This window comes from Gopherus evgoodei, chromosome 5 (genome assembly GCF_007399415.2).
Source record: "Gopherus evgoodei ecotype Sinaloan lineage chromosome 5, rGopEvg1_v1.p, whole genome shotgun sequence".
NCBI lineage: Eukaryota > Metazoa > Chordata > Testudines > Testudinidae > Gopherus > Gopherus evgoodei.
This window is the reverse complement of record NC_044326.1, coordinates 130,879,006-130,905,265: the sequence shown is the minus strand read 5'-3', so window position 1 is coordinate 130,905,265 and position 26,260 is coordinate 130,879,006. Positions and strand designations below refer to the sequence as shown.

Below are 26,260 nucleotides of genomic sequence, written 5' to 3'. Positions count from 1 at the left end.
AGTGGCTCATTTTAGTGCCATAAAAGGCTGCCAAACCCTGCCTGGGAATCCAAGCCAATTGCTTCTCACTGCTTTTTCTCCTCTCTTCCATGCAGGTTGAAGAAGGGGGGAAAGCGGACTCCCTGACCTCCAAGCTGCAGGCTGGTGATGAGGTGGTGAACATCAATGAGGTGGAGCTGAGCAGTTCCAGGCGGGAGGCCATCTCACTGGTGAAGGGCTCCTACAAGACACTGAAGCTGGTCATCCGCAGGTAGGCAAGCAGAGTGTTGTGCGTTATTGCTTCCGCCTCCTTCCTTCCCCTCCCTCCCCAACACCGTCCTGTAATGACTCTCAGCCACCATCTTCATCTCTCCAGCTGAGAGTCAGGGGCACCTGTGACCTATCACCTGGGCCAGTCTGGCGCACAATGTCCTACCAGGTGTGAAAGAGCTATTTTGACTGCCCCCCATCAACACAGCAAGTCAGGGATGTTGCTTAGTCACTTCAAAGCAGAGTCCTATCTGGGGCTACCTAGGAGAAGATTCAACCATATGCTCGCTGTCATTTCTGTGGTTTTTCTTTGTGGATGGGGATTCAGGGTCTGATCCAAAGCTCATTGAAATCAACAGCAAGAATCCCATAGATTTCAGTAGGCTTTGGATCAAACTTTTACTGTGCAATTGAGAGAAAGAATGGCTGTTTCAGTTTTAAATAGCATTGTGGATTATATAGTTAGGGTGCGATCTAGTGGATAGAACAGTGACCCCTGAATCAAGCCTCCTGGATTCTAGTCACAGATCTGGCATGAATTGTATGTTTTGGGGCAAGTCACGTAACTCTGCCTTGGTTTCCCTGGGTGCTCAAGGAGTTTGTAATGTATAATATTTACACACTGTACCTCCTGCGGTGTTTTGAGGTTAATTCATCTGTGTAAATCACTGTGATCTCTGCAGATAAAATGTGTTATGTAGATGGAAGTGTTTGTATTAGAATCAAGCCACAGACTTGGATTCCGATACAGATTTTGAATCTGCTAGGGGCTGTGGGGTTTGGATCTGAGGTTTTCGTTCTCTCTCACATTGGAGAGTTAGAAGCCAATGCTGACATTTGGTTTTTGATCTGAGTTTGCATCTTCAGTCACACCCCCACAACTGAGGGGAAGGGTTCAGAATAAGATTCTGGTGCTGTTGCAGTTGGCCTTTCTAGTTTTGTTTATGTGTGAGAGTTGGCTCTTATCATATATGGCTATCGTCAGCTGCGGTGCAATACCTCTTAGAAGCCAAGCTTATTACTAGTAGAGGGCTTGTCTACATCGGAAAGTTGCAGCGCTGGTGAGGGAGTTACAGCGCTGCAACTTTGAAGGTGTACACATCTGCAGGGCATCACCAGCGCTGCAACTCCCTGTTTGCAGCGCTGGCCGTACTCCCGTTTTGTCTCGGGTGTAGAGGATCCAGCGCTGGTGATCCAGCGCTGGTAATCCAATGTAAACACTTACCAGCGCTTTTCTTGACCTCCGTGGAAGGAGGAAGCCTCTGGTAATCAAGCTGGTCTCCTTCCCCAGCTTGCTCTCGCGTTCCCGGAACCCCGAGCAAGCAGCTCTCCTTCCCTGCGGTTTGCTGGGTGGCTCCGGGAACGCGAGAGCAAACCGGGAAAGGAGACCAGCTTCGCCGCGGTTTGCTCTCCCGTTCCCCGAGCAAGCAGGTCTCCTTCCCTGCGGTTTGCAGGGGGTTCGGGAACGCGAGAGCAAACCGCGGGGAAGCTGGTCTCCTTCCCCGGTTTGCTCTCTCGTTCCCGGAACCCCGAGCAAGCAGGTCTCCTTCCCTGCGGTTTGCAGGGTGGCTCCGGGAACGCGAGAGCAAACCGCGGCGAAGCGGATCTCCTTCCCCGGTTTGCTCTCTAGTTCCCGGAGCCCCGAGCAAGCAGGTCTCCTTCCCTGCGGTTTGCAGGGGGGTTCGGGAACGCGAGAGCAAACCGGGAAAGGAGACCAGTTTCGCCGCGGTTTGCTCTCCCGTTCCCCGAGCAAGCAGGTCTCCTTCCCTGTGGTTTGCAGGGGGTTCGGGAACGCGAGAGCAAACCGCGGGGAAGCTGGTCTCCTTCCCCGGTTTGCTCTCTCGTTCCCGGAACCCCGAGCAAGCAGGTCTCCTTCCCTGCGGTTTGCAGGGGCTCCGGGAACGCGAGAGCAAACCGCGGCGAAGCGGGTCTCCTTTCCCGGTTTGCTCTCTAGTTCCCGGAGCCCCGAGCAAGCAGGTCTCCTTCCCTGCGGTTTGCAGAGGGGTTCGGGGAACGCGAGAGCAAACCGCGGCGAAGCTGGTCTCCTTTCCCGGTTTGCTCTCCCGTTCCCCGAACCCCCCCTTGAAGCCGCCCAACAGCGCTGCAGTGTGGCCACATCTAACACCACTTGCAGCGCTGGTTGCTGTAAGTGTGGCCACTCTGCAGCGCTGGCCCTATACAGCTGTACTAATACAGCTGTAACTACCAGCGCTGCAAAATTTTAGATGTAGACATGGCCAGAGTCTGTTCTGCCTCTATGTGTATCTCTGATTATCCTTCTGTACTGGGGGCAGAGTGAGTGAGCTGTCTGACTCACTGGACCACAACTCCCGGTGTGCTAGAAGCCTGTGTCCAAGCTGGGAATCTGTCCTTTTTCTTTCAGTGACAGCACAAATGAGCCTCTTTCTTGTTTTTCTGACTAGCTTTCCCATACCATACGAATCAGCCGAGGCAGAACAGCTTATCTCCCATTCAGCATGCACAGTTCAAGCACCAGTGTGGGGTTCTAATTAAAGTTGCTGAGTTATTGAAAGAGGACATGACCTAGCATCTGAACAAATTAACAAATAGCCTACAGTGTCCCGCGTTCCACAAGTATACTTCTAAAATGGAACCATGTAGCATTTCTGCCGCCATTATTTTCCAGGACAGGGTCCCGTCTCTCTTTTTCTTTCCTCTTATAAATGTCTACAATGGGGGAATCCCAAATGTTCTTGTCCCTACTGTACAGGGGTAATACTATGGGAGCTCTGCTCTGGTTTGGAGCGTCGCGGTGCTTCATGTCATTTCATTGTGTGATATGCAGGGCTGCCCCGGTGGGGTGCGCAAGTGGGGCAATTTGCCCTGGGCCTCAGAGAGGGCCCCACGAGAATATAGTATTCTATAGTATTGCAACTTTTTTTTATGGAAGGGGCCCCCGACCCTCTGAATCCTCTGGGTGGCCCTGGTGATATGGTCCACTTGCAGTAGTGTTTTTGGTGTTAACTGGGTCGTGATTTCTGCTGTCTTTTTTTCCATAAAACATGCAGTTGTAAGATGGGATTTTCAGAAGTGCTCAGCTCTGGCCTAATTCTGCTCCCACTGAAGTAGATGATCAAACTGAAGTCCAGTTTTAAAACAGCTTCTGATAAGGTGCAAGTCCCCAGTGAACATGGGGTTAACATCAGCTCTGCTTCCCCCCTTCCTTCGTAAGGTATTCTGCTCTTCACACCAGGCTCTCAGATGAAGGAGGGCCTTGCAGACCTCCTTAGCTTGTCCCATATTCAAACTCTCTCCACTGAGAATACTTTCTCTGTCTTTTACATTCTTCATCCTGCATTTTGTTAGCTCCATTGCCCTAGAGAAGCATAACTGTCTAGACAGATGGAGATGTGCTCACATGTACAGCTGGGTCCTAAGCTATGGATGGCCTTGAAGATCAGGACCAAGGCCTTGAATTGTAGCATTAGATGTCACAGTGATGGCAACTTAAGATGATCGATGCCATATACCATTAGAGAAAAAAGGAGATAGAGCATAATAATGTTAATAATAATTTTATTCATGCAATACCCCTGCCAAAGTTCTTACTTAAGAACGTAAGAATGGCCATACTGGGTCAGACCAATGGTCCATCTAGCCCAGTATCCTGTGTTCCAACAGTGGCCAATGCCAGGTGCTTCAGAGGGAATGAACAGAACAGGGAAATTATAGAGTGAGCCATTCCCTATTTTCCAGTTCCAGCTTCTAGCAATTGGAGGTTTAGAGATAACTAGAGCATGGGGTTGCCTCCCTGACTATCTTGGCTAATAGTCATTGAAGGATCTATCTTCCATGAGCTTATCTCATTTTCTTTTGAACCCAATTCTTCTTTTGACTATCACAACATCCCATGGCAATAAGGTCCACAGGTTGACTGTGTGAAGTTTGAAGTACTTCTTTGTATTTTAAACCTGCTGCCTATGACACCTGGTTCTTGTCTTATCTGGAATGGTAAATAACACTTCCTTATTCATATTCTCCGCACCCTTCATGATTTTACAGACCTTTATTATAGCCCCCCTTAGTTGTCTCTTTTCTAAGCTGAATGGTCCCAGTCTGTTGAATCTCTGCTCATATGAAGCCGTTCCATATCCCTAATCAATGGAATATTATTGCATTTTATAAATATACAATTAACAAATAACTAACTATTAGGGCCAGATCCTCAGCTTGTCCTCCATTGACTTCACCAGCAGAGAATCTGGCCTTCAAATGTTGACATGGATGGATGGAGGTTAAAATCCTGAGAGAGGAGCAATGGCAAACAGAAATTGGAGATAGCAAGTAACTTCTGGGTTGTGGGTCAGAAGCTATATGAAATCTGCTGACCCATGAAAGAAGCACGATTCAGCCCTCTGGCTGCGAAGGTGGCATGAGAGATTAGGCAAATGTGTCCATCTCCAACACAAAACAAGGAGTGGAGGGAAATGGTTAAGGATTCCAGAGAAAGGGGAAAAAGCAAAAAGAAAAACAAACACCCTCCATTAGATAAAAGTGTAAATGAAAGAAATAAGGAGTGAAATACAGCAAAGATACAAAAGAGACTAATTGGAGAAAGCCATTCTGTACACAAACATGGCCAGGGGCACAGATTATTCATTGCCGGTAGGGGAATGTTGCTAAGTCGGCATGTAGCTATGTGATGAAATCCAAACACTCAACACTATGTGAGCGAGGTTCAGAGAGAGATAGCATAAAGGATCTCCGGAGGCATGGATCATCTTTACCCCACTCCTAATGCACCTGACCGTTCAGGTTAAAATAGTAATAAGTATTATAATATCATCTAGAGCTGTGAAAGCTCCTTATGGCCTGGGACAATGTGGGATGCAGGTTTAGGCGTTGTACGGCTTGTGTAAAGATGCTGCAGTTGCTTTCAGTCTGTGGAGCGTGCTGTAAGAACGTGTCCTGATCCAGGTGCAAGTCCTGGGGCACTCAGCAATAAATGTGTTAGGCCCTCAGACCTAAAGGATCCTTGGTTAGACACAATGGTATTAAATAGACTATTCTTCGTTGTTCTCCCTATGGCCCTGGTACTGTAAATATTTATGCACGTAGTGTCTAGTTGTGCAATGCCCATTGAAATCGGTAGCAGTACTTCCAGTGACTTCAGCAGCCTTTCAGTTGAGCCCAGGCTTATCTTTACTCATGTGGGTGAAATTCTGCATCCAAGGTTTATGAAGTGTAGGTTCAGATCTAGGGTATTGGTTCAGCCCATATAATGTTAGGAGCCAAAGCTATTAAATTCAGATCTGGAGCCAAATCCAACATTTGGGGCTGTTCGGACCCCATCTTTTACTGGGTCAGGCTCATCTCTCCCTGAATGTAAAAATGCTGTTCTTCAAGGGGTAGAAGTGCAAGTAGCTGACGTCTTGCAGCTCTCTGCCCCCTGATGATAAAATGAATGAACAAGTTAATTTGATTCTTTTTGAATGGAATTAACAAGCTATTTCCTCTGGAGTGCTTAGCAGATAGGTAATTTACAAAAAGAAGTCAATGATGGACTAGGATTGCTGGCTGAAGACAAAAACTTTCTGAAACTCTCATTTATTACTTGAGTTCTCAGCACGTGATTGGCTAATGCTTTCAGTAGTTGCTGCAAGAGATTGTGCACAGGGAATAAGACAAACTCACACTGCCATTAAAAGTGACCTGCAAATAATGACACAAACCTACCTTGTGTTTTTGTGCGCTGCTTTCTGACATACACAGAAAGCCACCATTTTTAAAGGCATTTTCTTTGCTTGTTTTTCATATTAGAATTTCAGGAACTCTATATGAGTGTTTCAATAGTGCACTTATGACATCAGAAGAGACAACTGAGCAATTCAGAGGAGATTTTTAATCAGACTGTTTAAAGCAGGAGTGTTAAACATGTGGTCCCTGGGCTTGATCTGGCCTGCATTGTTCTACAAGTGGATGGACACTTAGTACAGTGGGGTGCTGGGTCCACAATGAGGGCTCCCAGGTGGCACGGTAATACAACCAGTAAATACTAATGATTTGTTTGTGAGCCCCAGGACTTACTCAGATGGTGCGTATGCTCTCCTCTCATTTTTAAAACAAAAGTAAATTTCTAGCTCTCATGTCTGCAGCGAGAACCTCCCAAATGTGAACTGAGTGTCCACACATGTTGCAATGTCTACCTGTGCCTGCAGATAGCCTGAAACAATGACCAAGAGGGTTGAACTTCCCTATTGATCTCATTCAACAGCTCTAAAAGTCCAAGGCACATGCTTCAGTGTTCATGTCGGCAATTATATAGTTAATCATTTAGCAGCTGGAACAGGAAAGGGGGTAGGAATTGGGAGTAGCTGCAGGGAAAGAAATGCAGAGGGAAGAATAGAAGAGACATATTAAAGCCTGGTCTACACTACGCGTTTAAACCGAATTTAGCAGTGTTAAACCTATTTAACCCTGCACCCATCCACACAACGAGGCCCTTTATATTGATATAAAAGGCTCTTTAAACCGATTTCTGTACTGCTCCTCAATGAGAGGAGTAGCGCTGAAATCGGTATTGCCATGTCGGATTAGGGTTAGTGTGGCCGCAAATCAACAGTATTGGCCTCCGAGCGGTATTCCACAGTGCACCATTGTGACCGCTCTGGGAAGCAATCTGAACTCAGATGCACTGGCCACGTAGACAGGAAAAGCCCCGCGAACTTTTGAATTTCATTTCCTGTTTGCCCAGCGTGGAGCTCTGATCAACACGGGTGGCGATGCAGTCCCAAATCCAAAAAGAACTCCAGCATGGACCGTACAGGAGATACGGGATCTGATCGCTGTATGGGGAGACAAATGTATTCTAGCTGACCTCCGTTACAGAAGACGAAATGACAAAGCATTTGAAAAAATCTCCAGGCTATGATAGACAGAGGCCACAGCACAGTGCTGTGTGACAAGCGTAATGGAAAACCAAAGAATCAAATGGACACTCATGGAGGGAGGGAGGGGGAACTGAGGACTCCAGCTATCCCACAGTCCCTGCAGTCTCCGAAAAGCATTTGCATTCTTGGCTGAGCTCCCAATGCCTGTAGGGTCAAAAACATTGTCTGGGGTGGTTCAGGGTATATCTCGTCAATTTACCCCCCCTACCCCCCGTGAAAGAAAAGGGAAAAAATCGTTTCTTGCCATTTTTCAATTTCACCATATGTCTACTGCATGCTGCTGGTAGACGTGGTGCTGCGGCGCTGAACAGCAGCATCCCCTCCCCTTCCTTTGCTGATGGCAGATGGTACAAAATGGTGAAAAACCATCATCATCCCGTGAGTGCTCCTGGCTGGCCTCGGTGAGGTCGGCTGGGGGTGCTTGGGTAAAAATGAGAATGACTCCCTGTCATTCCTGGCAGACGGTACAAAATGCTTGGTAACCGTCCTCATCATAGCAGCTGGAGCCTGAGCTCCATCAGCCTCCCCGCCCCTTTCGTGTCTAAAAAAAAGATTCTGTACTCCCTGTACTATCATAGCAGTGGGATGCTGCGCTCCTCTCCCCGCCACCCTTTAATGTCCTGCCTGGACTATCATAGCAGCTGGAGGCTGCCTCCCCCTCATTTTATCTCGCTAAAAAGTCAGTGTTTCTTATTCCTGCATTCTTTATTACTTCATCACACAAACGGGGGGACATTGCAACGGTAGCCCAGGAGGGTTGGGGGAGGAGGGAAGCAACGGGTGAGGTTGTTGCAGGGGCAACCCCTAGAATGGCATGCAGCTCATCATTTCTGCAGGATCTCTGGGACTCTGACCTGGAGCAGCTGTGCTCTCTGGCTCTCTAGTAGACTTGCCCCATATTCTAGGCAGGACTGACTCTATTTTTCTAGGCAGGACTGACTCTATTTTTAGACAAAACATAAAGAAGGGAATGACCCGGGGAGTCATTCCCATTTTTGTCCATGCCCCCCCCCCGGCAGACCTCAGCGAGGCCAGCCAGGAGCACCCATGACAGCAGCACAGTACAAAATGATTGATAACCATCATCTCATCGCCAGTTTACAATGGCAGACGGTGCAGTAGGGATGGTAACCATCTCTGCTACCTTGCAAAGGCAGCACTGCAGTACCGCGTTTGTCAGCAGCATCCAGTACACATACGGTGACAGTAACAAAAGGCAAAACAGACTCCATGGTTGCCATGCTGTGCCGTCTGCCAGGGCAATCCAGGGGAAAAAGGGCGTGAAATGATTGTCTGCTGTTGCTTTCACGGAGTAATGAATGATGGACGACATTTACCCAGAATCACCCACGACACTGTTTTTGCACCATCATGCATTGGGATTTCAACCCAGAATTCCAATAAGTGGGGGAGACTGCGGGAACTATGGGATAGCTACGGGATATCTACCCATAGTGCAACACTCCAGAAATCGACGCTAGCCTCAGTACATGGACGCACACCGCCGAATTAATGTGCTTAGTGTGGCCGCGTGCTCTTGACTTTATACAATCTGTTTTACAAAACCAGTTTATGTAAAATTGGAATAATCCCGTAGTGTAGACATACCCTAAGAGAGAAGAGGGAGAGAAAGGGGGAAGATAGAGAAACAAAGGGCAGACGTAGTAGGGGCCCAGCTGGGAGTCCGTTTTCTGACTATCAAATGAACTGCTGAATAAAGGATAAATAAAAGTTACCCAAGTACATAAAGGTTGTATTGTCGCTTTCATCTCTGTGCTAACCTCCTGCCAATGTCAGTGGGGGATTTGCTGGAGACTTAAGGGAATATGAAGTGTTGCATTTATACCCGGACCATAACTAAACATGGAATCTCCTTTGAGTTTGACAGCCCAGGTATAAAGCTTTGTTTTTAGCAACTGGTTATCTCAAATTCCTGAGGTGTACGCAGAATGATGTAATGTGCTGCATAAAACAATAAAACACGTGCGTGAAACATTAAATAAAACTCTCCCCACTCAGCTATAGACAATAAGGCAATAATCCCAGTTTGGGTACTTAACTTTCCCTCCTGCAGTTTATGCTGGCGACAGATTCCAGCCTCTGCATGTGTACTGTTCATAGAAATAAGAGATGGGAAAATACCTGTTAGATTATCTAGTCCATCCTTCTGCCATACGTATAAATGAGGGTAGAATCAGCCCCTTTGTGTCTAATATGAAAGCATACACACCCAGCAGTAGTGGCCTCAGCTGTCCAGGAGTATAAAACCATACCCCATAATACTGGGTTTCTGTCCAAAGTACTTACATGGCCCCCAGTACTGTGTGGGAATCACACAAGATCCCTGTGAGGTAGAGCAGTGCTATTATACCCATTGTACAGATGGGGCACCAAGGCTCAGACTTACTCAGAGTCACACAGGAAGTGTGACAGAGTAGGGATTTGAACCCCTGTTTCAGCTGCTAATCAGTGCCCTAACCACTGGACCATCCTGCCTGACACTTGTAGCACCCCCACATTATATGATTATCAAATGGCTTATCTGCTAGACCAGGGCTGCTGTTCTTTATTTCTGAGCTTGATCAGCTACTTAGTTTTCACTGCTACTATAAGTATAACTTGCAGTGTCTTATAGTGTCAGCAATATGAATAACAAAAGTTGTTCTTACTAGTGATAGATGGATGCTTTAACGATATCGATGGCTTTATTAAAGTGAAGCTGTGGAATGCATAGATTAATAGAGACAAACTTGGAAAGACACCCAAATTTCAGATGTGCTGAGTACGCAGCAGCTCTTACTAACTTCTGAAATTCAGGCCAAATCTCCTATTTCCTATAGTTTCTTTAGCCTCCCCACTATTTAATCACTGAATTTAGGCACTGTAATACATGTACTGAAATGTGTGCACTCCACCACTTGTTAGTGGATGGAAACAGAACTGCTCACCTGTGTGTCAGAGGCCCTATACTGCAAAGCTGTTAACAGACAATGGCAACACACCTTTTTCTCCAAAACAGGGGGCTGTGCTTTTGTAATGGGAGGATCTGAGCCGATCCCCATTGTTACCACCAAGTTCTAGCTGTAATTGCAATAGCACCTAGAGGCCACAGCCAAGATCAGGGATGGGTCTCACTGTGCCAGGCACTTTGCAGACACATCATGAGAGACAGTCCCTGCACTGGCAAGTGTACAGTCTAAATGGACAAAATGGGCACTGGTAGTTCTGTTTTACAAATGGGGAACTGAGGCAGAAAAATACCAATCTCATACAGGGAGTCTGGGGCAGCATTAGGAATTGAATCTAGGTGTCTAAGCCCACTGCCTTAACCACAGAACCATCCGTCCTCAACAGCCTCTTCTTACCATGTGGCCCTCAAGTCATGCTCCCCAGCTGTCGTTTATGGGTGTATAATCTCCAGATGTGGAGCCTCTCTGTGGATTAGTCACTTGAGGGGTTATTGACAGAGTCATGCACCTCACCTCACCTCCTGGAGTTTGGGTGTATTTATCATGTTGGCAATAATAATCTGAAGATCTGTTGCTAATGTCCACTCGTTCCTTCTACAACACTCTCCCACCCCAGTTCTTTTATACTTTTTCTAAGATACTAGGCTTATGTGTTGTTTTTTTAATAGCTTGGGCCTGCAATTTGAGTGCCAAGGGGAATTTGCTTATTCTTCATGCTCAGTCAGCTGGGAATCGGAGAAGGACTTGGTTTGCATGTCAGGAAATCAAGGAGTCTTATCAAACGCACCTTACGTACACATTCCACTCCCCACTAAACGGAGTAATAATTTCCTGCCTTACACACACCCCGCTGCTAATATCTTTTGTACATTTGCCCATGGCAAGCTGGCCTCAACCGGGTGAGCCATTTGAATACATTTTCTGCCATCTGGTTGTAAACACATTGAGAAATACCAGAAGAAAATACCTCTCTTCCCTAGTGTTGTTAATGCAGTGCTCCTTCAGGAGGCAGATTTCAGAAAAGTTTGCTCCTCTGGCAAGAGAAAAAGCAGATTCATTTCCTGCTCCACTGTATTTTTAAATCACAGCAATAAAACACACAGCATACTGAAGGCTTAAGAACTGGTCCCTTCTAGCCAGATAAAGAGCTACATGTAAACAGCATGCAAAGGGAAATAATTGCTGGGCGAGGTGACAGGGCAGCAGATGTGTTGCAAATGGAGAGTGGAATGAACAAGCATTGCTCAGCTGGTGACAAACAGTGAGCCGAAAACCAAAATCACCAAGGAGGCGGGAGGAACAAGTATTTTCCCTCACTGCATCAAGTGTGGCCATATTGCCACTGGGGACAAATGTTTGAAACAGCTGTTAGCTGGGTGTCGTGACTGTTTGACAGGAAACCAGGGCTTTCTGTAGAGCTGAGAGCACCTGAGCTTATTGACTTGTAGCTTGTAGTAGGAGCCACCCTGTCAATCTCTTGAACTTCAGCACAGTGTAAGGCACAAAGAACCCACAAATGGCTGCTCCATGGCTTCTTCTCCTATCCTGTGAACTTGGGAATTCTACAAGTGGGTCAAGAGAGGTTGTGCCATAGGTCCAGGCTCTGGGGAAATCTCCCTACAACTTCTTTATTGCAGAGCTGCTGTGGTAGCAAAGCGTTCACTCTGTCCTGTGTCCCACCAAATGATGGGCCTCTTGGATGGTACGGCACGCGTTCACACATGAGGAGTTTTGTTGGCAACCAGGGATTCTAGAAGCATCAAAGAAAACTTAAATTCTGCACAAATCATGCTGACCACATGCCATCCCACTAAGTGCCATCTTAATACTAAACCCTGTTTGGAATCGTTCAGTCCCCCATGTGCTCCAAATTCACATGTGCATTTAGCATGACAGAGTGTGCACAAAGGACAGACATGTAAAAGGCCACATGCATATGACATTACAGTGGAAAATGTGTGCAGATTATGTCGGTGGTTCTGAAAATCTGGGCCCCACTGTTTAGCTGTTCCTATCCAACTAAGCAAAATGCCGTTCATGGTTCTGTATGTCATGGCTCATTTGAATAACTTATGTTTTAATATGGCAAATGCCAGGTCCTACATCTAGGAACAAAGAATGTACATGGTACTTACAGGATATGGGACTGTATCCTGGAATGTTGTGACACGGAGAAGGACCCAGAGAATGGTAGATAACCACTGCGCAAGTGCAAAGTTGTAGCCCAGAAAGCTAATGTGATCCTTGGATGTGTAAGCAAAGACATATCATGTAGGAGTAGGAGGTGGTATTACTTCTGTTTATGGCATTAGTAAGACCATTACTGGAATACTGTGTCTAGTTCTGGTGTCCACACTTCAAAAAGAATGTTGGAAAAATTGGAAGGTGTTCAGACACAAGAATTATTCAAGGTCTGGAAAACCTGCCTTATAGTGAGAAACTGAAGAAGTCCAATCTGTTTACTTTCTCTTGGATAAACTGAAGAGGTGACTTGGTTATGGTCTACAAATACCTGTATGGGAAAGAGTTTTCTGATAGTAGATGGCTCTTGCATTTCTTTTTCTGCTAGATCAAATAGTTGGAGGCTAATGCTGAAACAAATTCAGACTAGAAATAAAACAACATTTGTTAACAGTGAAGGTAATTAACCATGGGAGCAAATTATCTTGGGATGTGGTGAATTCTCCATCATTTGAAGTCTTTGAAGCAAGACTGGATATCTTTCTAGAAGATATGCTATATAGTTTAAACAGAAGTTATGGGTTTATAGAAGTTATGGGCTTGATGCACAAATTACTGGCTGAGGTTGTATGCTGGTCTGTATTATGCAGGAGGTCGGACTTGATGATCATAATGGTCTCCTCTGGTCTAAAAATCTGGGCATCCATAATCATCAGACTTTGGAAGCAAAAATGTTTACATCAATAGAACACAGTAAGTCAGTGGCACTAAGATGATGCTAAGACAATCAAGGTCTCCCACATCTGAGATGTCTCTTGACCATGCCAGACCTTTCAACCTGTCCGCACCCAAATGTGAGCTACAATGTAGGAGAAAAAACCAAAATGAGAGACATGCAAATTTGATTCACGCAGGTAACTTAAAATGTTATAGGATTCCTCCCTTTATTGTAAATAGCTCTTTCTGTAGTGTCAATAGGGTGACCAGACAGCAAGTTTGAAAAATTGGGACAGGTGGAGGGGGATAATAGGAGCCTATATTAAAAAAAGACCCCAAAATTGGGACTGTCCCTATAAAATCAGGCCATCTGGTCACCCTAAGTGTCAGGAGCCTGGTTTCTGAATTTCTGATGCAAATAACATCCACAGTAGAAGTGAGGTGACACCAAACTGCTGTGGAACTTGGGGGGGTTTGGGGATTAAAATGAGAGAAGCTGAGAGGTAGACACAGAACAGACAGGAACCTGCAAACATAGATACTGCTGAGGAACCGGAGCTTGCTCCCATGGTAGTTAGTGGGAGCTTCCCGCTGTGCTCAAAGGGAGAGGGACTGGGCCCAAACTGCGACCATTTGCACGCAGTAAATAAGTGAAATGTGTCTTTGCTTGTTGTATCTGCCCGAGGGAGGCATTTGGCCCAGTCAGAACAATGCTTTCTAATACCGTCCATGCTATTCAATGCCTTTATTTCTTTGAGATGCAGCGAGACGACGGGGGGCCTGGAGGTTTCTGATTTATCCTTTTGAGGTTCTGCTGCTGGTCAAAGCTGATACCACATTCCTAAAGACAACGGGCCAGAGCCCCCGCTGCTGCAAACCAGTGTAGCTCCATAGACTTCAGCACTGAGTTGCTGATTGCCACCAGCTGAAGTTCTTTCCCTCTTGTGTGTTAACTCAACGACAAGGTCAGCTTCATTCTCGTTCAGGGAGCAGATTTGAGTTGGTTTTTGCTTTTTTCAAACTAGCTTCTTCTTTCCTCACTTAGCAGATTCAATGTTCCTCAGGCCCAGCTCCTCAGCTGAAGCCAGTGGAGCGATGCTTGCTTACAACAGCTGAGAATTTGGCCCCAAATCTGTGCCCTGCCTGCTTGTTTTGTATGGGCCACCATGGCCTACAGCAGTTGCTAAAAATAGACTATTCTCCACGGGTCACTCAACAAGGATGGCTGTCGCTGTGCTCTGTTTACACAGTTTTACGTTTACAACAGCAGCAGTTAGATTGCTGAGGCATGATGTCTAACATAGCTATTCGGGGAATATTGTTGTGAAAGCAACCTAGCATCCAGAGCCACATGGACAACCACTCGACAGAACGCTTTCAGACACGAGCAGTGGTTGAACAGAGGGCCCATTATGACATTCCGGGGTGCAGTTCAGACCAGTGAGGGGTTGCCACCGCTTGCCCTGAAAGCTGGGGTGCCTCACGATGCTTTGCACCCACAAGGGGACACATCTCAAAGAACTGCAGTTCCTGCACAAAGTCAGTGACCTCTTCTTCTCTTTCCCTTTAACTGGGGAGAGTTTTGGAAGGACCCCCCCCTTGTTTGAACATCCCTTAGATGGTATCAAAAATAGTAACAACTGTCATTTTCGGGGAAAGGGAAGTAGTTAGTTGAGATGGCCTGGAGCTGTTGCTGCTGCTGCTGTTAAAGTCTGATCCCGTTTCACCTCAGCTGGTATTCGGGTTTCAGCTGGAGCTGGTAGGGGTCCCTCTCTCTGGCCTGGTTTGGTTGGGACATCTCCTAGGATTAGGATGACGAAGGCCCAGGATCCCAGTGAACAGTGGTGGTGGCAGCCATAATGGTGAAACTTGCTCCAGTAGCTTCTGCCTGTTCTTCTGTATCCCCCGCCCCGCAAGTCTCTTTATTTAAGGAGTCTAAAAGGGAGTGATGGGTAGAAGAACCCACATTTTCTTGTTTACTTAACACAGTCCTTGAATTATATCAATAGGCCTCTTTGTTTAGACTAATTCAGCCTTTCTGTCTCCTTTTTGTCCCTTTTCCCATCAACACTTGTTGTTATAGATTATTGTGACGTCTTATGAACGTTCACATATGTTTTACAGTTGTGCTCACAATTAGAGTAAATTGATGAGCCCAATTATCACAACAGGATGCTCCTTCCGGTGTTACACAACAGATAAAATACCATGATCACCACTAGAGGGCGCTGTTGTACTAACATAATGGAAGATTGTTTTTGCAGTACTCATGGTTGCATCTTTCTAAGCCTGTTTGGCGGGGAAGGGATCTTTTGGCAGGAGTAGCCAATATCCTCCTGAAATGCTTGTACTGTGCTGCCTGTTTGACTGGAGCCAGTGGCTCCTCTGCTGAGCTGCATCACCCTCTAGTGGCTGGAGGTTGGAGAGGGGATTCACACAGCTGGCTGACAGACCAAAAGGGACTCAGGCAGTAGCACTGGTTGGTGTGGGTGAGACAAGGAAGCCAACAGCCCACCTTGCACCCTTCTTAGATTACTTTGCACTTGTGTCCCTTATTACGCTAGTCAGTGGAGGTGACTGGCCAGATCCTCAGCTGGTGTCTGTTTTTAGAATGCCATTGTGGAGCTCTACAAGTGAGCTATGACAAGTGACCATGGCACAGGATTTGCCTTAAAATGTTTGCGGTAAATAAAAACAGAAGGATGGTCTTGTGGCGAAGCACTGGACTAGGATCCCAGGAGATACAGAGTCAATTCCTGGCTTTGCCACAGACTGTCTCTGTGACCTTAACAACATAAGAACATAAGAACAGCTGTACTGGGTCAGACAAAAGGACCATTCGGCCCAGTATCCTGTCTGCCGACAGTGGCCAATGCCAGGTGCCCCAGAGGGAGTGAACCTAACAGGTAATGATCAAGTGATCTCTCTCCTGCCATCCATCTCCACCCTCTGACAAACAGAGGCTAGGGGCACCATTCCTTACCCATCCTGGCTAATAGCCATTAATGGACTTAACCTCTATGAATTTATCTAGTTCTCTTTTAAACCCTGTTATAGTCCTAGCCTTCACAACCTCCTCAGGCAAGGAGTTCCAGAGGTTGACTGTGCATTGTGTGAAGAAGAACTTCCTTTTATTTGTTTTAAACCTGCTGCCCATTGATTTCATTTGGTGGCCCCTAGTTCTTATATTATGGGAACAAGTAAATAACTTTTCTTTATTCACGTTCTCCACACCACTCATTATATATGTCTATCATATCCCCCCTTAGTCTCCTCTTTTCTAAGCTGAAAAGTCCTAGCCCCCTTAATCTCTCCTCATATGGGATCCGTTCCAAACCCCTAATCATTTTAGTTGCCCTTTTCTGAACTTTTTCTAGTGCCAGTATACCTCTTTTGAGATGAGGAGACCACATCTGTACGCAGTATTCAAGATGTGGGCGTACCATGGATTTATATAAGGGCAATAAGATAGTCTACTTATTATTCTCTATCCCTTTTTTAATGATTCCTAACATCCTGTTTGCTTTTTCGACTGCCTCTGCACACTGCGTGGACGTCTTCAGAGAACTATCCATGATTACTCCAAAATCTCTTTCCTGATTCATTGTAGCTAAATTAGCCCCCATCATATTGTATGTATAGTTGGGGTTATTTTTTCCAGTATGCATTGACCTTAGGCAAGTCACTTACTCTTTGTGCCTCCATTCCCCATCCCTGACATGGAGAGAATACGTACTTCCTCCAATCATTTATCTTTCTTGTCTTCTTAGACTGTAAGCTCCTTGGGTAGGGGCTTTGTCTCATGAGGTACACGTACAGCGCCTGGCTCCTTGGCGTTCTAGTCTCAGTTGGGATCTCTAAGTGCTACTATCATGCAAATAATGGATATTATTAATAGTTTCATATCAGTTGCAGATGGAAAAGACATGGGCTTGAATCTGTATCTACCTAGTCCATCTCCCCGCCAGCGCAGGGCTGTTGCCTGTTGTACACTTGTTAATGCTTTGATTGTAAACGGTATAGGACATTTTATGTCGAATGAAAGAATCATAGAATCATAGAATATCAGGGTTGGAAGGGACCTCAGGAGGTCATCTAGTCCAACCCCCTGCTCAGAGCAGGACACGTGACTCTCTCATCTCTTGCTTTGTGAGGCAGCTCAGCATTGAGATCTAAGGAAGCCCAAACACAAAGATAACAAAGATCAGTATTCAAGTCACTCCTTTTTCTTCTCTAAATGTTAACAGTCTGCACCCAACTAAGCAATGCCTGTTCTTACACTGAAAATGGCTCCCTCAATATGTGATTAATCTAATTGAGCAAAAGCTGGGCTTAGCTGGCTGCAAGTCAATCTTCTCAAGTTCCTTGTTTGTTTACGTCTGCCATTAACATGGATATAGCTGATGGCTTGTTTGCAAACTACAGCAGAATCCACAGCCATCCTTTCAAATTCCTTTAAAGGAAGGGCACAACTTACCCCAGCGTGATTCAAACCCGATTCAGGGCTGAAATATAAGCTAGAAGATTGAAACAAAAGGGAGCGTATTTCTGGACCATTTGAGATCTTATATCTTTTTATCCAGTAGCATATACAAAATTATTATCTAGGAGCTTCAGATATGAAGTACACAGGACTATAAGGACCTGGGGCCCAGATCTTCAGCTGATGTAAATTGTCAGAGCTCCCTTGCATAATAGTAATATCTAGCACTTTTTTCATCAGTAGCTCTCAAAATGCTTGACAAGGGAGGTAATTTTACAGATGGGGAGACTGAAGCCCAGGGAAGAAAGCGACTTGCCCAAGGTGACTCCACTGGCTAAGCCAGAAATAGAACACAGGTCTCCTGAGTCCCAGTTCAGTGCTTTCTCTGCACTACCTTTCTCACTGATGTCAATGGAGCTATGATAGTTTATACTAGGTGAGGATCTGGCCCCGGGAAGTCATTAGAAACATAAGATAGCTAGAACGCAAAGTCAAGGGAGTATAATATTGATCTATGGAACTCATGAGAGTGTGGTGTGATATGACTGGAATTAGTACTATTATTTTATTATTGTGGTAGTGTGCAGGGGGGCCCATCCTGGATCAGGACCCCATTGTGACAGACATTGTACACACACAATGAAACAGTATTCTCTGCCCAAAACAACTTGCCATCAACAGAAAGGCTGTATAATTATTAGGCACAAGTGGTGATGGCTCAGTGAGAGAAGCAGGTCATCCCAAACGAATCCTAGTAAAACTTTTGCACCATCCTACAGAAGGTCAGACTAGACCAGAGTGGTTCCTTTTGGCCTTAGAATCCATGAATCAGCTGTTCCCTGTATGTCACATAAAGCTGTTTTCTAGTTTAAAAATATGTAGCCAGTTTTAAAAATGTTTTGTACCTTGCACCTGTAAAGCCAGGTATCTTAGGGTATGTCTACACTACCCACCGGATCGGCGGGCAGCTATCGATCTAGTGGGGATCGGTTTATCACCTCTAGTCTAGACGTGATAAATCAATCCTTGAGTGCTCTCCCGTTGACTCCTGTACTCTAAGGTGGCGAGAGGAGCAGGTGGAGTCGACGGGGGAGCAACAGCAGTCGACTCACCGTGGTGAAGACACCACGGTAAGTAGATCTAAGTACGTTGACTTCAGCTACGTTATTCATGTAGCTGAAGTTGCTTAACTTAGATCAATCTCCCCCTCTCAGTGTAGACCAGGGCTTACTGCTTTCCTATCACTAATAATAGTGCAGTGCTGACCTCTGATCTCTCAGTCTCTTCCAGGGCTAGTAGCAAGCACCCTGGACCCACTGGGAAGTTTTCCAACAGTATAAAGTGCCTGGTTTTTAAGAGACCAGACTTTAAACCCAGCACTGGCCCAAGACTAAATAAGTGACTCAGGGTGTAATCTGGGGAAAGCAGAAAACATTTTTCTGGCAGATTGATGTATAAAAAGGCAGGCAGGTGTTTGAATCTGGGCGGATGTTTGGAATGTGGGAATAAACTGCAGGGAGGCAGATTAGTGAGCACAGAGCAGGTGGCCCAGTCAAAGGTGCATGATAAATTCATTTATTACACAGCTCTGCAATCTATCCCCGTGTGTAGGGATCCAGCACCTGATTACAGTGATTCTTTTCTTCTTATGTAATTAAGTTCTGTATTGCACACTACAATTAACGATTTCTCTTTTCAGCCTTGCGGCCCCTGATTATTATTTGTGCAGTGGCTCATGAAGGTCTTTTTGTGCTAGGTGCTGCTCAGACACATAGTAAAAGACAACCCCTTCCCTGAACCATTTACAACTGAAATAGACAAAAGGGCTTGAGGGGCCAGGCCAAGAGAAGTGAAGGCCCAAGGCCATGCAGTGAGTCTGAGGCTAGAATTCAGCTCTCCTGACTTTCTGTCTAGTGCTCATACTGGGCCACACTGCCTCTGAGACACTGACCCTGTCTTGGCCTGAGGTTTAGATAAGCAAGGTTTTATTGTATAGCGCTTATACTGAAATACAGAATCTCTGTCCTATTCACACCATACACACCTGGCTTCCAAAGGTGTGGCATTTTGTAATATTTCAGGTTTGATCTTCAGAAGTTTGGTGAACTGAAAGGTAAAACAACTGCAGGTAGGGTGACCAGATATCTCATTTTCGACTGGCACACACAGTCGAAAGGGATCCTGGCGGCTCCGTTCAGCACCGCTGACCAGGCAGTTGACTGTCTGGTTGCCGGCACCTCACAGCAGGGCTGGCAGGCTCCCTGCTAGCCTCCACAGTGCACAGCTTACAGGAAGCACCAGTATGTCCCCCCTTTGGCTCCGCATGTTTTCCCTACCCCAAGCGCCGGCCCCACTGCTCCCATTGGCGGGGAATTGCAGCCAATGGGAGCAGCGGGGGCAGTGCCTGCGGACGGGGCAGTGTGCAGAGCCACCTGGCATGTCTCAACATAGGAGCCGGAGGGAGGACATACCCCTGCTTCTGGGAGCTGCTTGAGGTAAGCGCCGCCCAGAGTCTGCACCCCCAGATCCTTCCCATGCCCAATCCCCTGCCCCAGCCCTGATCCCCCTCCCACCCTCTGAACCCCTCAGTCTCTGTCCAGAACACCATCCTGCACCCCAAATCCCTCATCCCCAGCCCCACATCAGAGCCTGCACCTCCAGCCAGAGCCCTCATACACCTCTGCACCCCAACCCCCTGTCCCAGCCCAGAGTCCCCTCCTGTACCCCAAACCCCTCATCCCTGGTCCTACCTCAGAGCCCACAGCCCCAGCTGGAGTCCTCTCCCCCTCTCACATCCCAGCCCACTGTCTCAGCCTGGAGCCCCCTCCCGCACTCTGAACTCCTCATTTCTGGCCCATGCCAGAGCCCGCACCCCCAGCCAGAGCCCTCACCTCCTCCCCACCCCAGCCCCCTGAGCCAGCCCAGTGAAAATGAGTGAGTGAGTGAGGGTGGGGAGAGCGAGCGACAGAGGGAGGGGGATGGGGTGAGTGGGAGTGGGGCCTCAGAGAAGGAGGGAGTATGGGCAGGCCCTCAGAGGAGGGTGGGGCAGGGGGCATGGCAAGTGTGTTCATTTTGTGCAAGTAGAAAGTTGGCAACTCTAACCCCAGGTTTCGAGACGTGTGTATCAGAATGTACATCTCTTGCATTATTTTGTTGCCATCTATTATGAGCATGTCTTAAGACCAGATTTTAGAGCATCAGTTAAAAATTTCACCTTTTCCTGCTCAGCTACTGGCTTTGGTGCTTTCAGTTCTCAGAGCTGGCTTGTTATCCCTGCAACTAGCTTATGGTCTCAGGATTATTTGCTTTTATGGCTTAACAGAGGGAAATGAACTCTGTTATCTTGTGAAGTTCACAGAGCAGTTTAATCTAAAGGCTGTGGTGCTGCTTGCTCGCTCAAGTTTTGTAACCATTTGTTTAGGTTAATGTGTGCAAATATAGCTACTAATGACGCATAGAGAAAAGGAGAGACCTGATCAAATAAACAGTACGCTCAAAAGAGTTATTAAAAGATGTGGATGTAAAGCCTCGTGTTCTTACTATTCAGGAGAGTAAATAAATGGTAATAGCCTCTGTGCAGAGAATCAACTTTTATAAGCAGGGCGGTCAATAAAGTTAAAGGTCAGAGTCTCATTTTGTCCTTCTTTCTCTGTTGTTGTTGTTATTTATTATTATTTTATTATTACAGTCATGCTCAGAGGCCTTACGTGATAGTGGGGCCTCATCATGCTAGGCACTGTCTCAGAGAGCTTACAGTCTAAACAGATCAGGTAAAGGAGAGAAAAAGGAGCTTTTATTACCTTTATTTATGACCTATTAGCATCAAGTATTGTATGTCAAGGAAGAATTTCCCAGTGGTTAGGGCTGGTGCCTTGAACTTTGGCGACTCAAGTTCAATTCTCTGCTACGACAGATTTTCTAACCTTGGGTAAGTTGTGTAGTCTCTGTGGCCCAGATCTGTCAAAGGTATTTACGCTCCTAACTTCCATTGATTTCAATATGTCCCAGAGCCTTAACTACAAAATCATCTTTCCTTGCGAGACCCTCTTGTTACGGTTCAGATTTGAAAAAAGACAGGCTGAAAAGTCTTCCACGCAGCCTGGCAAATGACCATACCAGAGTTTGGGAGAAAAATACATGAGTAACTCTCTCTCCTGAGGGCCCATCGATGTCACAGAAAGTATTCCATTGGTTTCAATGGGCTGCAGCTCAGACCCTTCTTGAACAGTTTTTCCTCGCTGGCCCTTATTCCTTTTCATTTACTGGGTGGAAATGGGGTTTTCCTAAAGGGAGGGGAAGCTGTTGGCATTTTTGCAAAAAGCAACAGGCCAGCATGATCCTTCAAAGAGCTTTGTGGCCTAATCCTCTCCTCTGACAGCACTAATGTAATTTCACGTCGTATTTGAACAAGTGCCAAAAAATTAAATCAAATAAATCCCACTTTTGTGAATGACATTAATTAGAAGACGGATTTGGCTCCCGCTCCACTACTTCATGCAGAGGCCAAGTCAGCAGTGCTGGAATTTGTATCCAGATGATCATTGTTCAGTACAGTTACTTTTGTACAATACTGATGATTTTGGCAGGGGAGGTGGGACTAGAGTCCATGGAAGTTACCAGATTAACAGCTCTTGGGACCAGAGTCTTAAATTCATTCACAAAAAGAGATTAACGAATGGAAGGAGGGTTTTGTGATTAAGGCACTGGTTTGGGGCTCAAGAGAAATGAATTCAGTTCTTGCCTGTGTCTCCTTGGACACATCATTTTCCTATGTCTCAATTCACCTTTGGTTAACTAGGAATAATTGTTCCTTTTTCCCACCTTTTGCCTGGGTTGTGTAAGCTCTTGGGGGCGGGGACTGTCTTTTATTGTGTGTTTGTACAGCACCTACCTACAACCTTCATCTCCACTGGGGCCTCCAAGTGCTATGGTAATACTACACGTAATCACAATGGGACGGAGCACATATTGCCGTCAGTGGAATTGCACCCATTAAACCAACTGAGGATCCAAATCCACCCAACATCTGTACAATATTTTGGAGCTATAGGGCATGTTCCTAGACTATTGAAGAGCTTTGCCATTGATTTCACTGTGTGCAGAATCTAGCCTGTAAGGTCCAGTCTATTTAAATGCTAAGTATTTTTATTAAAGTTGAGAGGCTTTCAAAGCCATTCATCCAAATGCTTGTGATTCCTGGTCTAGTGAGGAGGCCCAACAACAGGCATGGAGCAAAGAAAGCTGATCGAAACCAAAGAATTATAATAAACACACAATAAATTAGAAATCATTGCAAACGTACTGGCTGTCAAGTGTTTAATCAGCCATCATTTAGGTTTGTCAAGGTTTTGCACTGCAGGAAAACGTTGAAAAGAAAATCAATGTGCTCGTTTGCTTTTATAATTTCAGGTCATTGATGGTGGTAGGGTGACCATGTCAAAATGCCTTTGCCTTCTAAAAAGATGCCAGCCGTCACAATGCATTACACTACGTGGGGCACTAGAAACTGAGCTGTTGGCAAGGGAACAGTAGTAAATCATCACTTGCCAGATGGACAGGATGCTGGCTTTGTGACGCTGCACTAGAAATGCAGAGGTTGTAGGCACAGCAGCTCCAGAGAAGAAGTTCATCCCGGTGATGTCGAGCCAATAATCAAACTAAATTTTGATCCTCTATGTCAGGAAAATCCTGCCAATGCAGTGCCAGATGGTATTTTAGGGCCCAACCCTGCTTCTTTTGAAACTCTGATTGGCTTCAGTTGCAGCAGGATCATACCATTACAGAATGTAAAAGCTAATAATGTGTTTTACTTCTGGTCTGTGCCTCACTTCTGTGTCTGTGGTTTGGTCTAGACTGACCTTTAGACTGGGGGACAAATAGTAGGACATGAGTCAGGTTCCTTTTCCCCATACCAGTGCAAAGGATTGCAGCACGTTGGCTTCAAATGGCGCATGCAAAGAAAATCTGGACAGAGGGTCCAATTCAATAGTCCTGTATTGTAAGAATTTCCCATAGAGCCCTGTTTGATTTGATCATAAATCTGATTGTTTATTAAAAGGGGTTTATAATTTGCATTATGGTGAAATCTGATGCATATACACCACAAGTCTGGCTGGATAGTTTATTAAAGTCACTTAGAACGATGAAGCCTTTATTTTTTCTACTGGCCAAGAATCTGATCCCAGTTAAATCCCAACATAACTCCACTGATATAAATGGAGTTTGTCTCAATATACACTAGTATAACACACATTGTTGACCTACTCATCTCCCTTATGGAGTTGCTCCTGATTTACACTGGCGTAAGTGAGATCAGAATCAGCTCCCAGAATCTAGTCCACAGAACTTAGATACAGAACAAAGGTTAAATCTGCAACAGCCATGAATATGATACGTCGTCAATGAATGTTTATTGAAGGTTTATTTTTAGTAGAGATGATAGAATTATGTGTGGTGAATAAATTGACAAATTGAACCCTTTTTTCTGTTTGCAAATTGTTCATGACTTTGATTAAGCTAACCTAATCTTTTTTTGAAACTATTTGCCAAATAGTTGTACGAACATATTTCAGCCAGCGGTGCCTTTGCAAACTGGTCGCTTTGACTGTTTGCCATTCCTTACTGGTGGGGTGTGATTAGTAACATAAGTCACATGGTATTGTTTTTGCTTCTTGATAGAATTAGTGAAACTTTTTAAACAGAAGAACAATGAATAACAAATGAGGAACAGCAAATAATACAAAACCAGTAGTGAATAGTCACGTTCATGTACAGAGACGCTTGTTAGCCTATGGTATTTGTACAAAGAGGAGCAACCATTCCCCAAATATTTATCAGACAATAGCCTTCTTGCAAAATGTTTGTGAATAGTGAATAAACATTTTTGTGGCCATGGAACAAACAGCTGTTTGGAATTGAAACAAATTCTTGAGAATACTCTGTGCAATATGCTGCCTGCTGTGATAACAACACTAGAGAACCAATGGTGCCAGTGTCATTTGGCGTCAGTTGTAGGTACATTTATGGTACAATCATCATTATGTAGATGACTTTTATAGGAGTAGCAGCTTTTATGCTGCTATTAAAATAAAACAAGCTCATTAATAAACAGCCGCTGTGTCAAAATGAATTCAGATCTGTCAGAAGCTGAAAAGCTTTCAGCTACTACTCCATCCTCCTATTTACCATCTCTTTGTAACATTGTTACAAATGGTGATGTTTCCCGTGTTAAATTGCAATAGAAGCATCAAACAGCCTCACACCAGCAGTGATCACTGAGAGATGGAAGGGTGGCCCAGTGCTTAAAGTGCTAGATCAGGATGTAGGAGACCTGGGTGTTTAATTCCCTGCTCTGCCAGACATATGTGTGATAATTTGCCTCAGTCACCTCATTTATAAAATAGGGATAATGCTCCCCTACCTCATGGGGGTGTAATGAGGATAAATATGGTACCGATTGTGAGGTGTTCAGATGCTATAGAGATGAGGTGACACGTTACAAGAGGTTGTCAGCCACTGATCTCTGCGGGTGACTTCCTCAAGTGCTGCTGTGGCAGGAATAGGTGAGACTCACATTCACCAGGCATCATGACAGAACCTGCCTGGCATCTTCACTCTGTATATTTCCCCTTCCATCACGGTCTCTGCTCCTTTGTCAGGCCTGCTGACGATTGGTTGTAATTTGAGCTGCTTTTCCTCATTTGCTGCTGGAGCCGCCTGCTTCACTGCTGGGTCAGTCCTGAGGTGCCTCAGCAGGAACCACCTGTATCTGAAGCTTGTTATCTTAATTGCTACCCTCCTGTTTCTTCCTTGTCCGAGACAGCCTTCTAATTCTTTCCTGTCAGTGCTGAGCAGCCTGCCACATGGCAGGGCGCCTGTACGGTGCCTTCTGTCGTAGGAGCAGCGCACCAGCAAGGATGGGGCTACCTGAGGCTTGGTCTGGTTTTTCATAAGGTAAGCAGCCTCTGGGCAGCCACTGCTGAGTCGGCTTTATACCTGCTTGAGTAGTAGTTTGTGTGGCAAGGTCTCTGAGGAGGGAAAAAATCAAGAATCTGGTTGATCCTAAACTCTGTAGGGTTCCAAGTGAACAAACAAGTGTCCAGGTGAGAGATTACTGAGCCATTGCTGTGGTGAGACTCGCAGCATACAGGAACAGGGCAGAGCATTGCTCTGGCTATGTTAAAATCCTGGCCAGGGGAAGAGAGTCATATTGACTTTAAGTTAAAAGGGTCTTCAGACACCGTGGTGACGGGTGATCTTGTATCCCCCTCAAGAGAGAGAGAAAAATATTTCAGGCCAGACCTTCAGCTGGTGTACATGGGCATAGCTCCATAGGCTTCAGAAACCATGATGATGTACTCCAGCCAGCATGCTCAACATGATGGGAGCAACAATCTTTGTCCATTGGGTAGTAAATGTTCTCACAAACCACTTTAAGAGATTGCTAAGATTTCCAGTGTCGTGTCATTTGATCTTTAGTTGAAGCCTAGATGTGGTAACAGGTTCCTACTAGTTCCATAAGGACTGCATAAAGCACGTTTCAATTCATGTTGCACTTTGCATCACTGTTTTCGGTAAGGACTGAGCAGCGATACAGATATATTTGTCTGTGCTTGGTGCAGTGAGGTTGTAGGCCGCAGAATATTAATGTAAAAGTACCAGTTCCTCCATTGTAAATCGATGTAACTCTGTTGTGGAACTACACCGATTTATACCAGCTGAGGAACTGGCCCAGAATATAGACAGCTTTG

At 45.6% G+C, this 26,260-nt stretch overlaps 1 protein-coding gene across 2 annotated transcripts in view; it reads left to right on the top strand.

The window, feature by feature from the left end:
* SHROOM3 (shroom family member 3) overlaps window positions 1–26,260 on the top strand; it is a 246,454-nt gene that overhangs the window by 82,893 nt on the left and 137,301 nt on the right. Inside the window, exon 2 of one of the 2 annotated variants that reach the window (XM_030565152.1) lies at window positions 96–250. In XM_030565152.1, coding sequence (XP_030421012.1) covers window positions 96–250 — 155 coding nt within the window. Of the gene's footprint in view, window positions 1–95; window positions 251–25,269; window positions 25,464–26,260 lie in introns of those variants that run through there. The other variant, XM_030565153.1, reaches the window with a different exon arrangement.